At 45.9% G+C, this 14,391-nt stretch overlaps 2 protein-coding genes across 6 annotated transcripts in view; both read right to left on the minus strand.

The window, feature by feature from the left end:
• LOC308325836 (dynein, cytoplasmic 1, intermediate chain 2a-like) overlaps positions 1-3,149 on the minus strand; it is a 25,274-nt gene extending 22,125 nt beyond the window's left edge. For all 5 annotated transcript variants that reach the window (XM_080778547.1, XM_080778545.1, XM_080778546.1 and 2 more), the window contains exons 1-3: positions 3,021-3,149; positions 1,156-1,270; positions 804-936 (exon numbers count right to left, since the gene is read on the minus strand). In XM_080778547.1, the coding sequence (XP_080634673.1) occupies positions 804-936; positions 1,156-1,266 (244 nt within the window). In that variant the 5' untranslated portion in view covers positions 1,267-1,270; positions 3,021-3,149. The remainder of the gene's footprint in view (positions 1-803; positions 937-1,155; positions 1,271-3,020) is intronic.
• LOC308325835 (coatomer subunit beta') overlaps positions 1-13,015 on the minus strand; it is an 82,118-nt gene extending 69,103 nt beyond the window's left edge. The window contains exon 1 of the mRNA XM_080778542.1: positions 13,002-13,015. The gene's annotated coding sequence lies outside the window, so the exon portion shown is untranslated. The remainder of the gene's footprint in view (positions 1-13,001) is intronic.
• Between the last annotated feature and the right edge of the window lie 1,376 nt (positions 13,016-14,391).

A 14,391-nucleotide genomic window follows, 5' to 3' on the forward strand; every position in this document is an offset into this window, starting at 1 on the left:
GTATTAATTTATAATTATGCATATTGATCACATGGTATTAATTTATAATCATGCATATTGATCACATGGTATTAATTTCTAATTATGCATATTGATCACATGGTATTAATTTATAATCATGCATATTGATCACATGGTATTAATTTATAATCATGCATATTGATCACATGGTATTAATTTATAATTATGCATATTGATCACATGGTATTAATTTATAATTATGTGCGTGGTGTGTGTGTGTGCGTGCGTGCGTGGTGTGTGTGTGTGCGTGTGTGTGTGTGTGTGTGTGTGTGTGTGTGTGTGTGTGTGCGTGGTGTGCGTGGTGTGCATGCATGCATGCGTGCATGGTGTGTGTGCGTGCGTGCATGGTGTGTGTGTGTGCGTGCGTGCATGGTGTGTGTGTGTGTGTGCGTGCGTGCATGGTGTGTGTGTGTGTGCGTGCGTGGTGTGTGTGCGTGCGTGCATGTGTGTGTGTGTGTGCGTGGTGTGCGTGGTGTGCATGCATGCATGCGTGTGTGCATGGTGTGTGTGCGTGGGTGCGTGCATGGTGTGTGTGTGCGTGCATGGTGTGTGTGTGTGTGCGTGCGTGCATGGTGTGTGTGTGTGCGTGCATGGTGTGTGTGTGTGCGTGCATGGTGTGTGTGTGTGTGCGTGCGTGCATGGTGTGTGTGTGTGCGTGCATGGTGTGTGTGTGTGTGTGTGTGTGTGTGTGTGTGTGTGTGTGCGTGCGTGCATGGTGTGTGTGTGCGTGCGTGCATGGTGTGCGTGCGTGCATGGTGTGTGTGCGTGGTTTTAACCCCTACCGTGCTGGATGTCGGGGGTGATTCCGACGCTCTGCAGCAGAGCCTCCGTCTCTCGTCTCTTCCTGTCCAGGTCAGAGTCGTCTGAGGCTCCTCCCCCTCCTCCTAGCCCCTCCCCTCCTCGCTTAGCGTCTCCCTGGCAACGCAAACACAAACACTCTGGTTCAGCTCCACCCAGCTGATTACACCCTGGTTCATTAACTATGCGCAATACAAAAATGTACCAAGAATTAGATTCTACTTAGAAACAACTGAGAAAAGTCAGGTTGTTATAGCCTGTAGGGCCACTAGGGGGCAGCGTGGTAATAGGCAGGTTGTTATAGCCTGTAGGGCCACTAGGGGGCAGCATACTCACATCTTTCTTCTTCTTGTCTTCCTCTTTTCTCTTCTTCTCCTCTCTGATCTGAGCGATGCGTTGCTTCTTCCGCTCTAGCTCCGCCTTCAGCTCACTCTTATTATCTGACATGGTGCTGCAGACAGACAGGCATAGAGACAGACAGGCTCTTATCTGACATGATGCTGTGAGACAGACAGGCAGAGAGACAGACAGGCTCTTATCTGACATGGTGCTGTGAGACAGACAGGCAGAGAGACAGACAAGCTCTTATCTGACATGATGCTGTGAGACAGACAGGCTGAGAGACAGACAGACAGGCTCTGTCTCAGCAGATCTACAAGCTCGTAGCGTGCCACCGAGTGGCACGCTACGAGCTTCTAGGTCTGCTATTTTTGAAAAATCGAAGAACGACTGACATATATAGAAACATAAGCTTTTTCAGAAAACTGTCATTTTCAAACAGACATTTTTAGAATCTGCTCAAAATGTGTTATTCAGTTTAATGCAGTGCACGGATATTACATAATGGATCATAGATCAATAGAGGGTATGCACATTGCTTAACCCATTCTGACCTGAGATCAGATTCATACGAGGTTTCCACTGGACACACACTGGGTCTGATGAGCCCATTCTGACCTGAGATCAGATTCTAAAAATGTCAGTCGTTCTTCGATTTTTCAAAAAATAGCAGACCTACAAGCTCGTAGCGCGCCGAAAAGGGCTCACACAGTGGAAATATTATGTAGGGCTCTTTACATTTCTCATACCTGAGCAACTAGGTTTATTACAGTATGAACTACAGTACAGTATGAACAACTAGGTTTATTACAGTATGAGCAACTAGGTTTATTACAGTATGAACAGTGTGTATGTACAGTATGTACAGTATGAGCTGCTTGTCATGCAGTCATTTTTCTGCATAAACAATAACTGTGATAATAATGTTATGCATTTTAATTTTCAATATACACTTGTAGCCGTGTAGGCTACTGTATTTTGACATAATTATACTAATACTGTTTTACAGGGTAGCCTTTTGACATGTATTTAATAATAATAATAATAATATGAATACTGTTTTACAGGGTAGCCTTTTGACATGTATTTAATAATAATAATAATAATAATAATAATACTAATACTGTTTTACAGGGTAGCCTTTTGACATATAACAATAACCAGCCTTTTGACATGTATAGTATAGTCTATGTTTCTCCATAACCATCTCAGAGCTGCTCCCTCTCTCCTCTCCTCTTCAGAATAGCTTTCCCCAGCTGATGTCTCATTTATCCTTTTATCTTTTTAAACCCTGCACATTGTTGTATCTGTTATGTTTTGCTTTGTTCTTTTCTTATTAAAGTCTGTTCCTAGTGTTCCTATGTAAAGCTCTTCTGGTATTTAGAAGCTATTATTATTATTATTATTATTATTATTATTATTAAATAACAACTGATTCAGTGTCATGTGAAGAACAACAACAAAGCTGTCTTTATGTCTGTGTTCCATGACGTCATGACCACCATGTCTAACGACAGACAGCCTGCGGACAGAAAGGGAACAGATCTACAAGCCGTGGACCCTAGAGTTATGAAGGACGGACGCAGCTTGTAGATCAGCTCTGTGCCCTGCTGCTAGCTCAGACCGTTAGCCGCCTAGAAGCTAATAACAACAACGGACCGTTAGATCATCTACTCTGAGGTTAGAACACAATATGCAACCTAACGGCCGTTACAATGTAACCGTTAGAAGTTAGAACACAATGCAACCTAACGGCTGTGAAGCTATAATACCGTTACAATGTAGCCGTTACCGTTAGAACACAATGCAACCTAACACCGGTAAACTGTTACACTGTAAATTACTACATCATAATGAATTACCTGTCTTAATGACGCAGTTCGCCAGGTGATAATAATGTGCAGATTGGATTAAAATGTAAACATTAAAAGGGTTTATTTTAACGGACGGAAACCAAATGGACGCTGCTGATGATGCTGGAGCTTCTGACAGGAGCGGTGTTGTCGTTGTTGCCAGGTTTCGTCAGAGAGAAACAAGCAAACTAGGTCTGTGAAAACTATAGCCATGATTCATGACTCTCGTATTCATACGAGAGTCACGCTACATTTACAAAGAATTAAAATATATAAACATTCGCATTTCAAATATAAAGTACTCACAATTTGTCCCACGGGTGTTAGTTAGTGGCTGCTCCAGCGATTAGAATTTCTGCATCCCGCGTTGTTTAATAAATAGCATTTTTATCCGAGCTGTTATTTTCCCATTGGCTTTTAACTACGCGCCCCTATCGGTCGGGAGGAGGGTGGCACTCGGTGTGTTCGATATAGGTACGCTGACCGCACTGCCAATACAGACTAATAGGCGAGTGCGCTCCCGGTGTGCAACTGTGGATTTCCCAAACGAACCCCGTTTGAAAAAAGTAGCCGGGGCGCTCGGATAAAAATGCTTTTTATTAAACAACGCGGGATGCAGCCGTGCTAATCGCTGGTGCAGCAACTAACTAACACCCGTGGGACAAATTGTGAGTACTTTATATTTGAAATCTGAATGTTTATATATACGGAAATCTTGTAAATGCAGCGAGCGCCAAAAACAGGGTGCAGTTACGTCATGACTGTCATGATAATCATCAGGGCAGTCATGGGCTATGAAAACTATAGCCCAAAACTATAGGCTGTTGAAAATAGCCGATCTACAAGCTCACAACGCATCGCCATGCGACGCGTTGTGAGCTTGTAGATCGGCTTTTATCAACAAAACAAATATTGGAGAAAAAAGTGACAAATGTGGAATATCTTTTTTAACATTTAAATTTTACATTAAGCTGGGGGTCCTTCATGGACAGATACATTAATCTGGGGGTCCTTCATGGACAGATACATTAATCTGGGGGTCCTTCATGGACAGATACATTAATCTGGGGGTCCTTCATGGACAGATACATTAATCTGGGGGTCCTTCATGGACAGATACATTCATCTGGGGGTCCTTCATGGACAGATACATTAATCTGGGGGTCCTTCATGGACAGATACATTAATCTGGGGGTCCTTCATGGACAGATACATTAAGCTGGGGGTCCTTCATGGACAGATACATTAATCTGGGGGTCCTTCATGGACAGATACATTAATCTGGGGGTCCTTCATGGAGGATGTTTTTGACATTATGAAACAAGGCCAAAATAAGCAACTGAACTTTAGAAACAATTAAGGCTCTTCTACATAGACTTCTATTGGCTTCAGTCACAGGACTCCGGCTCAACGCTTCAGGATGAAGTATCAGAGACACAGGACTCCGGCTCAACGCTTCAGGATGAAGTATCAGAGACACAGGACTCCGGCTCAACGCTTCAGGATGAAGTATCAGAGACACAGGACTCCGGCTCAACGCTTCAGGATGAAGTATCAGAGACACAGGACTCCGGCTCAACGCTTCAGGATGAAGTATCAGAGACACAGGACTCCGGCTCAACGCTTCAGGATGAAGTATCAGAGACACAGGACTCCGGCTCAACGCTTCAGGATGAAGTATCAGAGACACAGGACTCCGGCTCAACGCTTCAGGATGAAGTATCAGAGACACAGGACTCCGGCTCAACGCTTCAGGATGAAGTATCAGAGACACAGGACTCCGGCTCAACGCTTCAGGATGAAGTATCAGAGACACAGGACTCCGGCTCAACGCTTCAGGATGAAGTATCAGAGACACAGGACTCCGGCTCAACGCTTCAGGATGAAGTATCAGAGACACAGGACTCCGGCTCAACGCTTCAGGATGAAGTATCAGAGACACAGGACTCCGGCTCAACGCTTCAGGGTGAAGTATCAGAGACACAGGACTCCGGCTCAACGCTTCAGGATGAAGTATCAGAGACACAGGACTCCGGCTCAACGCTTCAGGATGAAGTATCAGAGACACAGGACTCCGGCTCAACGCTTCAGGATGAAGTATCAGAGACACAGGACTCCGGCTCAACGCTTCAGGATGAAGTATCAGAGACACAGGACTCCGGCTCAACGCTTCAGGATGAAGTATCAGAGACACAGGACTCCGGCTCAACGCTTCAGGATGAAGTATCAGAGACACAGGACTCCGGCTCAACGCTTCAGGATGAAGTATCAGAGACACAGGACTCCGGCTCAACGCTTCAGGATGAAGTATCAGAGACACAGGACTCCAGCTCAACGCTTCAGGCATCTTTCTTTATTCACATGTTCTCAGTCAGTTACAGCAACACAGACGGCATCGTCCCCGTTCCACATTTACTTTATTTTAATAGAACAGACCGTCAGTAACAGGTGGTCATACTAATAATGATGTCCTTTCTTGGTTGTGGAAGGAGGGAGCGAGGTATAGGTGGCACCTACTGGGCACCTACCTAAGGAAATGGTCCTATTCTAGATGGGATAGTTACACAAATACAGTGGTATAATTAAACATGGTATGATGGCAGCTGTCAGATTGACAGCTGTCGGTCACTCAAGGTCATTACACACTGGCGAATTGGCGACGCGATATATTCGTGCGAATAATTCGCATTTAAAAAAAACAAACAATTGAAGTCCATGCAAGCTTCCACATCAGTGGCGAATGTGCGAAAATGCGACCGTTTTCGCTCTTTATTTGTTCGCTCTGGTGTCGTATTTTGCAGAGATTCGCAGGCGAACTGCAACATGCAATATTTCGCATTTTCAGATGGCTTATTGGCATCGCGTCGCTAATTGGCCAGTGTGTAATGACCTTACAGTGTGAAATGAGGCTCAACTGGATGGGATGATGAGATAGTAACCCATCATGTCTAATTGTATAATTGTTTCTACTGTGGCGTTCTAAAACTCCTCCCACCACATGGCCTATGCTGGCTCCGCCTCCAGCGTGGTCTCCTGGGCGACGCCCAGGCGGGGGGGGTGGTCGATGAGGCAGTCGGGGTCCCAGTAGGGGTCGCAGTCGTACTCCATGCCTTTGACCTCTGGGGGGGGAGGAGGAGGGGGAGGGGCTGTCGGGGCTGGCTCCACCTTTACTGGAGCAGGGGGGGGAGGAGGGGGAGGAGCCTGGGTGGCGGCCTCGGCGAGTAGCTCCTCCTCCGTCGGGGGTCTGCAGGGTAGAGGTTAAAGGTTAAAGGTTAAAGAGACGTTTAAACCCATGCATACCCGGAAAGACCCAAAAACAAGTTTATCCAGTACCCGGTATCGATAAGCTTTGGGCTTATCCAGTACCCGGTATCGATAAGCTTTGGGCTTATCCAGTACCCGGTATCGATAAGCTTTGGGCTTATCCAGTACCCGGTATCGATAAGCTTTGGGCTTATCCAGTACCCGGTATCGATAAGCTTTGGGCTTATCCAGTACCCGGTATCGATAAGCTTTGGGCTTATCCAGTACCCGGTATCGATAAGCTTTGGGCTTATCCAGTACCCGGTATCGATAAGCTTTGGGCTCATCCAGTACCCGGTATCGATAAGCTTTGGGCTTATCCAGTACCCGGTATCGATAAGCTTTGGGCTTATCCAGTACCCGGTATCGATAAGCTTTGGGCTTATACCCGGTATGTATATAAATGGGTCACACTGACCTGTAGATATATAAATGGGTCACACTGACCTGCAGGCCGGGTGGTAGGTATATAAAGGGGTCACACTGACCTGCAGGCCGGGTGGTAGATATATAAAGGGGTCACACTGACCTGCAGGCCAGGTCGTAGATATATAAAGGGGTCACACTGACCTGCAGGCCGGGTGGTAGATATATAAAGGGGTCACACTGACCTGCAGGCCGGGTGGTAGATATATAAATGGGTCACACTGACCTGTAGATATATAAAGGGGTCACACTGACCTGCATGCCGGGTGGTAGATATATAAATGGGTCACACTGACCTGTAGATATATAAAGGGGTCACACTGACCTGCATGCCGGGTGGTAGATATATAAATGGGTCACACTGACCTGCAGGCCGGGTGGTAGATATATAAATGGGTCACACTGACCTGCAGGCCGGGTGGTAGATATATAAATGGGTCACACTGACCTGCAGGCCGGGTGGTAGATATATAAATGGGTCACACTGACCTGTAGATATATAAAGGGGTCACACTGACCTGTAGATATATAAATGGGTCACACTGACCTGTAGATATATAAAGGGGTCACACTGACCTGTAGATATATAAATGGGTCACACTGACCTGTAGATATATAAATGGGTCACACTGACCTGCAGGCCGGGTGGTAGGTATATAAACGGGTCACACTGACCTGCAGGCCGGGTCGTAGCGCGGGTCACACAGCACCGGGACGCCCCCTGCTGGCAGGTAGACGATGCTGGGCCGACAGCGCTTGTCTTTGGGGTTGCACAGGAAGATGATGTCGGCGTCGGCCAGCGGGTCCACGGTGGTGGTGGGGGGGGGAGGAGGGGGCTGCGTGGTGGTGGGGGGAGGAGGGGGGGGCTGGGTGGTGGTGGGGGGGGGGCGGGGGGGGTGGTGGGGGGGGCCCCCAGGGCGTTCTGGTAGATGGAGGCGTCGGCCCCGTGTTCCACCTCTAGGCTGCGCATCTGTTGGTACAGCATCCGGATCTTATCGATCTCGTACAGCTGGAAAATCACACATAACATAAGATAACATAGCATGACATGACATGACATGACATGACATGACATGACATGACATGACATGACATAATAACAATAACAGTAATAATAATAATAATAATAATAATAATAATAATAATAATAATAATAATAATAATAATAATAATAATAATAATAATAGTAGTATTTAAAGGAACATACCCCCTCGGTGTGTCCGATACTGTTGTAGAAGCGGTAGTAACTCTGGAAGTCGGGCTGGGCTCGGTACCACGGCGTCGGTACCGTGGGTTCACTCCTCCTGGGCCGAGAGTGAGACAGGAAGTTATTGGCGTGAGTCGAGTCTATCCTCAGGTTTCCTGTTTGAGAACAACATGAAACAAACAAAGGAAACAATATTTGAAGCTCATTTGCTTTGTTCATACATTAACTGTGTATTTTTTGTTCATACATTAACTGTGTATTTATTCTGTGATAAGGTGGGCTATATTATAAGCTTCGGCTTCAGCCCTAACCTAGGATACTGTATGTCTATCAACTGTATTGTTTTACTAACCTTTATCTTATCACTGATCAAATCAATTTAACTTACCTTTAAAACAATGGAACTCTACTGTATGAATGTATTAATAAAACAATGTAACTTAACTATATAATGTATTAATAAAACAATGTAATTTAACGCTACTGTACCTTGGGCATTCTTTATCTTCACCAGAGACGTTCCTTCTAGCAAATCTACAGCCAGAAAGAAGAGAAGAACAATTTACAAGTGTGTGTGTGTGTGTGTGTGTGTGTGTGTGTGTGTGTGTGTGTCTGTGTGTGTGTGTGTGTGTGTGTGTGTGTGTGTGTGTGTGTGTGTGTGTGTGTGTGTGTGTGTGTGTGTGTGTGCGTGCGTGCGTGTTTTACAACAGTTTATCTGTTATTACAGTTCAGTTTCATCTGCGAAAAGAAAAGATATAAAAAAAAAAAAACCCAATAAGTTATCATGATGCATAATATGAGGGGACAGTCGATGCTCATTTAGTGATGGATGGTTTAGCAGTCTGACTGCGTAGGGGAAAAGATGTTTACATACAGTAGTATACAGTAGTACTACTGTATATATCTGTATGTATACAGTAGTATCTGCTCATCAATGTTCTGGACTGGTGGTTCTTTTTGACACCGGGGGGTCCATTATTTTTATCCTGCGTCTGAGTCACGAAACCACCATTTGAGAGATATTCTACATTCTTAAAAAGATAAAAGGATAAACGAGACGTCAACTGGGGAAAGCTATTTTGAAGAGGTGGGTTTTGAGTGAGGTTTTGAAAGAGAGGAGAAAGGGAGCAGCTCTGCATGGTTGGGGAGTTCATTCCAGAGTTTGGGGGCCGAGACATAGAAGGCCCTGTCTGTCCCCCCAGATGAAACATAGAAGGCCCTGTCTGTCCCCCCAGATGAAACATAGAAGGCCCTGTCCCCCCAGGTGAAACATAGAAGGCCCTGTCTGTCCCCCCAGATGAAACATAGAAGGCCCTGTCTGTCCCCCCAGGTGAAACATAGAAGGCCCTGTCTGTCCCCCCAGATGAAACATAGAAGGCCCTGTCCCCCCAGGTGAAACATAGAAGGCCCTGTCTGTCCCCCCAGATGAAACATAGAAGGCCCTGTCTGTCCCCCCAGGTGAAACATAGAAGGCCCTGTCTGTCCCCCCAGATGAAACATAGAAGGCCCTGTCTGTCCCCCCAGATGAAACATAGAAGGCCCTGTCTGTCCCCCCAGGTGAAACATAGAAGGCCCTGTCTGTCCCCCCAGGTGAAACATAGAAGGCCCTGTCTGTCCCCCCAGATGAAACATAGAAGGCCCTGTCTGTCCCCCCAGATGAAACATAGAAGGCCCTGTCTGTCCCCCCAGGTGAAACATAGAAGGCCCTGTCTGTCCCCCCAGGTGAAACATAGAAGGCCCTGTCTGTCCCCCCAGATGAAACATAGAAGGCCCTGTCTGTCCCCCCAGATGAAACATAGAAGGCCCTGTCTGTCCCCCCAGATGAAACATAGAAGGCCCTGTCTGTCCCCCCAGATGAAACATAGAAGGCCCTGTCTGTCCCCCAAGATGAAACATAGAAGGCCCTGTCTGTCCCCCAAGATGAAACATAGAAGGCCCTGTCTGTCCCCCAAGATGAAACATAGAAGGCCCTGTCCCCCAAGATGAAACATAGAAGGCCCTGTCCCCCCAGATGAAACATAGAAGGCCCTGTCTGTCCCCCAAGATGAAACATAGAAGGCCCTGTCCCCCCAGATGAAACATAGAAGGCCCTGTCTGTCCCCCAAGATGAAACATAGAAGGCCCTGTCTGTCCCCCAAGATGAAACATAGAAGGCCCTGTCTGTCCCCCCAGGTGAAACATAGAAGGCCCTGTCTGTCCCCCCAGGTGAAACATAGAAGGCCCTGTCCCCCCAGATGAAACATAGAAGGCCCTGTCTGTCCCCCCAGGTGAAACATAGAAGGCCCTGTCTGTCCCCCCAGGTGAAACATAGAAGGCCCTGTCTGTCCCCCCAGATGAAACATAGAAGGCCCTGTCTGTCCCCCCAGGTGAAACATAGAAGGCCCTGTCTGTCCCCCCAGGTGAAACATAGAAGGCCCTGTCTGTCCCCCCAGATGAAACATAGAAGGCCCTGTCCCCCCAGGTGTCCCCCCAGGTTGGGGGCAGAGACATAGAAGGCCCTGTCCCCCCAGGTGTCCCCCCAGGTTGGGGGCAGAGACATAGAAGGCCCTGTCCCCCCAGGTGTCCCCCCAGGTTGGGGGCAGAGACATAGAAGGCCCTGTCCCCCCAGGTTGGGGGCAGAGACATAGAAGGCCCTGTCCCCCCAGGTGTCCCCCCAGGTTGGGGGCAGAGACATAGAAGGCCCTGTCCCCCCAGGTGCTCTTAAGAAGCGTAAAATGAAACCAAATGGACCCGTATGGGTCAAGAGAGTTAAAGATCTAATATAATAATAAGGGTCCATTTGGTGCATGGGTTGACGGGGACCACCTGGAACACCCTCAAAGGACCACTGGTATGAAACCCACTGTTATGGACTTTAGGGTCATGTTGGTTCAGGGTGAAAGGTCAAGGTTCAGGGTGAAAGGTCAAGGTTCAGGGTGAAAGGTCATTCTACACACCTGGTAGGAACAGAAGGCACCACAGCGCCCTCATCAGGAGAACCAGTGACATCATCATATCCTCCTTGGAAACTGCAATGACATTAAAGTAATACAATGTAACATAATTCATCTGTATGATAGAGTATGTTACATTAAAGTAATACAATGTAACATAATTCATCTGTATAGAGTTAGAGTATGTAACACAAAGCAGAGAACGTTTTCACCCACCCCACCTCACATCACATCCACAACCAAGCTGTAACTGCTCACTAAACACTCAATAACTGCTCACTAAACACTCAATAACTGCTCACTAAACACTCACATTTTTTATCTGCTCTGTTGTAGACCTGTTCTGTCTCATTCTGTCTCATTCTGTCTCACAGCGTAGCTGAGCCAAACACAGACGACGTCAGTTCATAAGTTCTGACTCCACGTCCACAGTTTAACTCTCTCGAACACAGAGATCAGTTCATAAGTAGCTCTAACTGCTCAATAAAACACACCTGTTCTCACATCACCTCCATAACGTACAGTAGCCTATAGCTGACTGCAGTAACGCTAAAACTGGAGTATGAATAAATAGGCCTTATTAACGTCAAGAAAGAAAACACTCACCTCTGTTCTGTTCTGTTCTGTTCTGTTCTGCCTAGTCCACAACGTGAGGAGCTGAACTAACTGAACACACAGAAAACTAGAAGTAAGTAAGTAGGTCCAACTGCACTAAACTGCTCTGCGTTCATTGGCCGTCTCTCTCTCTCTCTCTCTCTCTCTCTCTCTCTCTTTCTCTCTCTCTCTCTCTCTCTCTCTCCACCTCCTGCTACATTTACTTTGATGGAAGTGTGATTTACTACAGTATAAAGTACATTTACTCTGATGGAAGTGTGATTTACTACAGTTAAAGTAGAAATACCGTTATACTGGAGGATCACTCTGCAGCATAGAGTAACAGTACTAAAGTATTGCTCTCAAGATACTTTAGGCTACGAAGTGAAATTTTTGCAGAATCAACGTTATTGTCAAAATGTTTTCTCAAAGTGTGAGTGGGGGGGGGGGGGTGTGAGGGGGGGGGGGGGCATGTGACAACGTGGAACAACATCAGTCTCGTTAGGATGAACTAACAGGAAGTGATCGTTAAAACCATAAAAGACTAAAAACTTCAAACTGAATCTGGTTCCTCGTAAACCTCACCCCCCCCCCCCCCCCCTCCCCTCCCACCGGCACAGGATGGTTCTGATTGGATGAAGGGGCTGTCTATGGGAAGCACCTTGCTGGCAAGATCCTAAAGATTTGATTAAAAAAAAAGAAAAGTGAGAATGAATATTATATTCAAAGATTTGCACCACATTCTGTGCCCTGGAGGAGGGTCCCCATGGAGACCCAGGAGGGTCCCTGGTCCCCATGGAGACCCAGGAGGGTCAGGGGGGTCCCTGGAGGGTCCTGTGGACCCCCATTTGAAAAGATATGCCAGGGACCCCCATGAGAGAAACCTTTTACGGCTCTAGCAGTGATTTTATCACATGTAATGTTGACACACTGACTATGAAGAAAATAAAACATGGTGTTTTTATCACATGTAATGTTGACACACTGACTATGAAGAAAATAAAACATGGTGTTTTTATCACATGTAATGTTGACACACTGACTATGAAGAAAATAGAAACCTGGCAGTGAATTCATGTCAAAAAGAACCAAATGAACTCATAGGGTTAACCCATTTTGGGCGGTAACCCATTTTGGTGTTTGAAACATTATGTTATAATTTAGCCATTATGTTATAATTTAGCCACCGAGTGCCAAAGTGTGGTGAGGTGCAAAGCATTGAATATATACTCTTTCAGAGCGGACGTTTTTGACTCAAATCTTTTCTTCTGGGAGGTGGTCCCTGAAACAACACATTTTAAGATGGGGGTCGGCGGCCAATTTCATATATTTTTGGGGGTCCTTGACATGAAATATTGAGAACCACTGATATAGAAACATGAGGTTTTTAAGAAAAAAAAAATTAATTTCGGCGTCAGGCCTGAATGGGTTAAGGTTGGGTGTGACTGTAGACCATAGAGTTATATACTCTCTGCTGTAGACGTGGAGACTCAGATCTAAATGGGTTAAGGTTCGGTGTGACTGTATAGACCATAGAGTGTATAATAACTCTATGCTGTAGACGTGGAGACTCAGATCTTGACCAAACTTGCCTGGAAGGTAAAACTTTACCCTCTCTCCCAAAACAGCTGGAAACATCCTTTTAACCCAAAATGAGAGGGAAGTCGACTCACCTGCTGTTTGACAGAAATGTACTCAGTATATTATAGTATGTAATAATATACTGGTTGTAGGTCTGCTATTTTTGAAAAATCGAAGAACGACTGACATAGAAACATAGGGTTTAACCCTGTGAGAACCACTGACATAGAAACATATAGCTTTTTCAGAAAACCGTCAGGTTGTAGAAGACATTTTTTAGAATCTGATCTCAGGTCAGAATGGGTCAAATTAAACTCTCTCCAAAGCATGCACTGCATACTCTCCCCAGTCACAGTTCACTTTGAATGAGTATAGAATGATATGCAGGATGTGCATGCATTGGAGAGAGTTTAATTTGACCCATTCTGACCTGAGATCAGATTCTAAAAATGTCTTCTACAACCTGACAGTTTTCTGAAAAAGCTATGTTTCTATGTCAGTCGTTCTCACAGGGTTAAACCCTATGTTTCTATGTCAGTGGTTCTTCAGACCTACAAGCTCATGTTTTTAAAGACAAATCGTCTTCCTCACACGTATACCTAAGGCTGCGTCCACCCCTGATGCTATATTTAAGACCCATTTTGGACTTTTGGAGAAAAAAAAGGCTTCTAAATCCATATTTCTATGTCAGTGGTGCTCAACCTTTTTCATGTCAAGGACCCCCAGAATTATCTCTATTGGGCCACGGACCCCCATCTCAAAATATGCAGTTCCAGGAACCCCCCAGAACCCAATATTTTAGTTAAAAAATGTTCGCTCTGTCATTCAACGGACACAGCAAAGCAGCATTTTTTGAGGTATGTATACGTATGTATGTAATTACAGGTAGGTATGTATGTGTGTGTGTGTGTGTGTGTGTGTGTGTGTGTGTGTGTGTGTGTGTGTGTGTGTGTGTGTGTGTGTGTGTGTGTGTGTGTGTGTGTGTGTGTGTGTGTGTGTGCGTGCGTGCGTGTGTGTGTAATTACAGGTATATTCATGTATGTGTATGTATGTAATTTACAGGTATGTAATCAGAGTCCGACAGAGTCAATCCAGGTGTGTATAATCTCCTCTCCTCTCCTCTCCTCTCCTCTCCTCTCCTCTCCTCTCCTCTCCTCTCCTCTCCTCTCCTCTCCTGAACAGTTAGTGACTGTCTCTGTATCACAAAAGAGTCACAAACTGTTAATTTGAGGTACAAAAGTATGGCTTGTGTGGGACAGACAGGGTCTCAATGTGAACACTGATGTCTGTCAGTCACAATGTGGGACAGACAGGGTCTCAATGTGAACACTGATGT

This window comes from Protomyctophum bolini, assembly GCF_963924005.1.
Source record: "Protomyctophum bolini genome assembly, chromosome: 12".
Taxonomy (NCBI): domain Eukaryota; kingdom Metazoa; phylum Chordata; class Actinopteri; order Myctophiformes; family Myctophidae; genus Protomyctophum; species Protomyctophum bolini.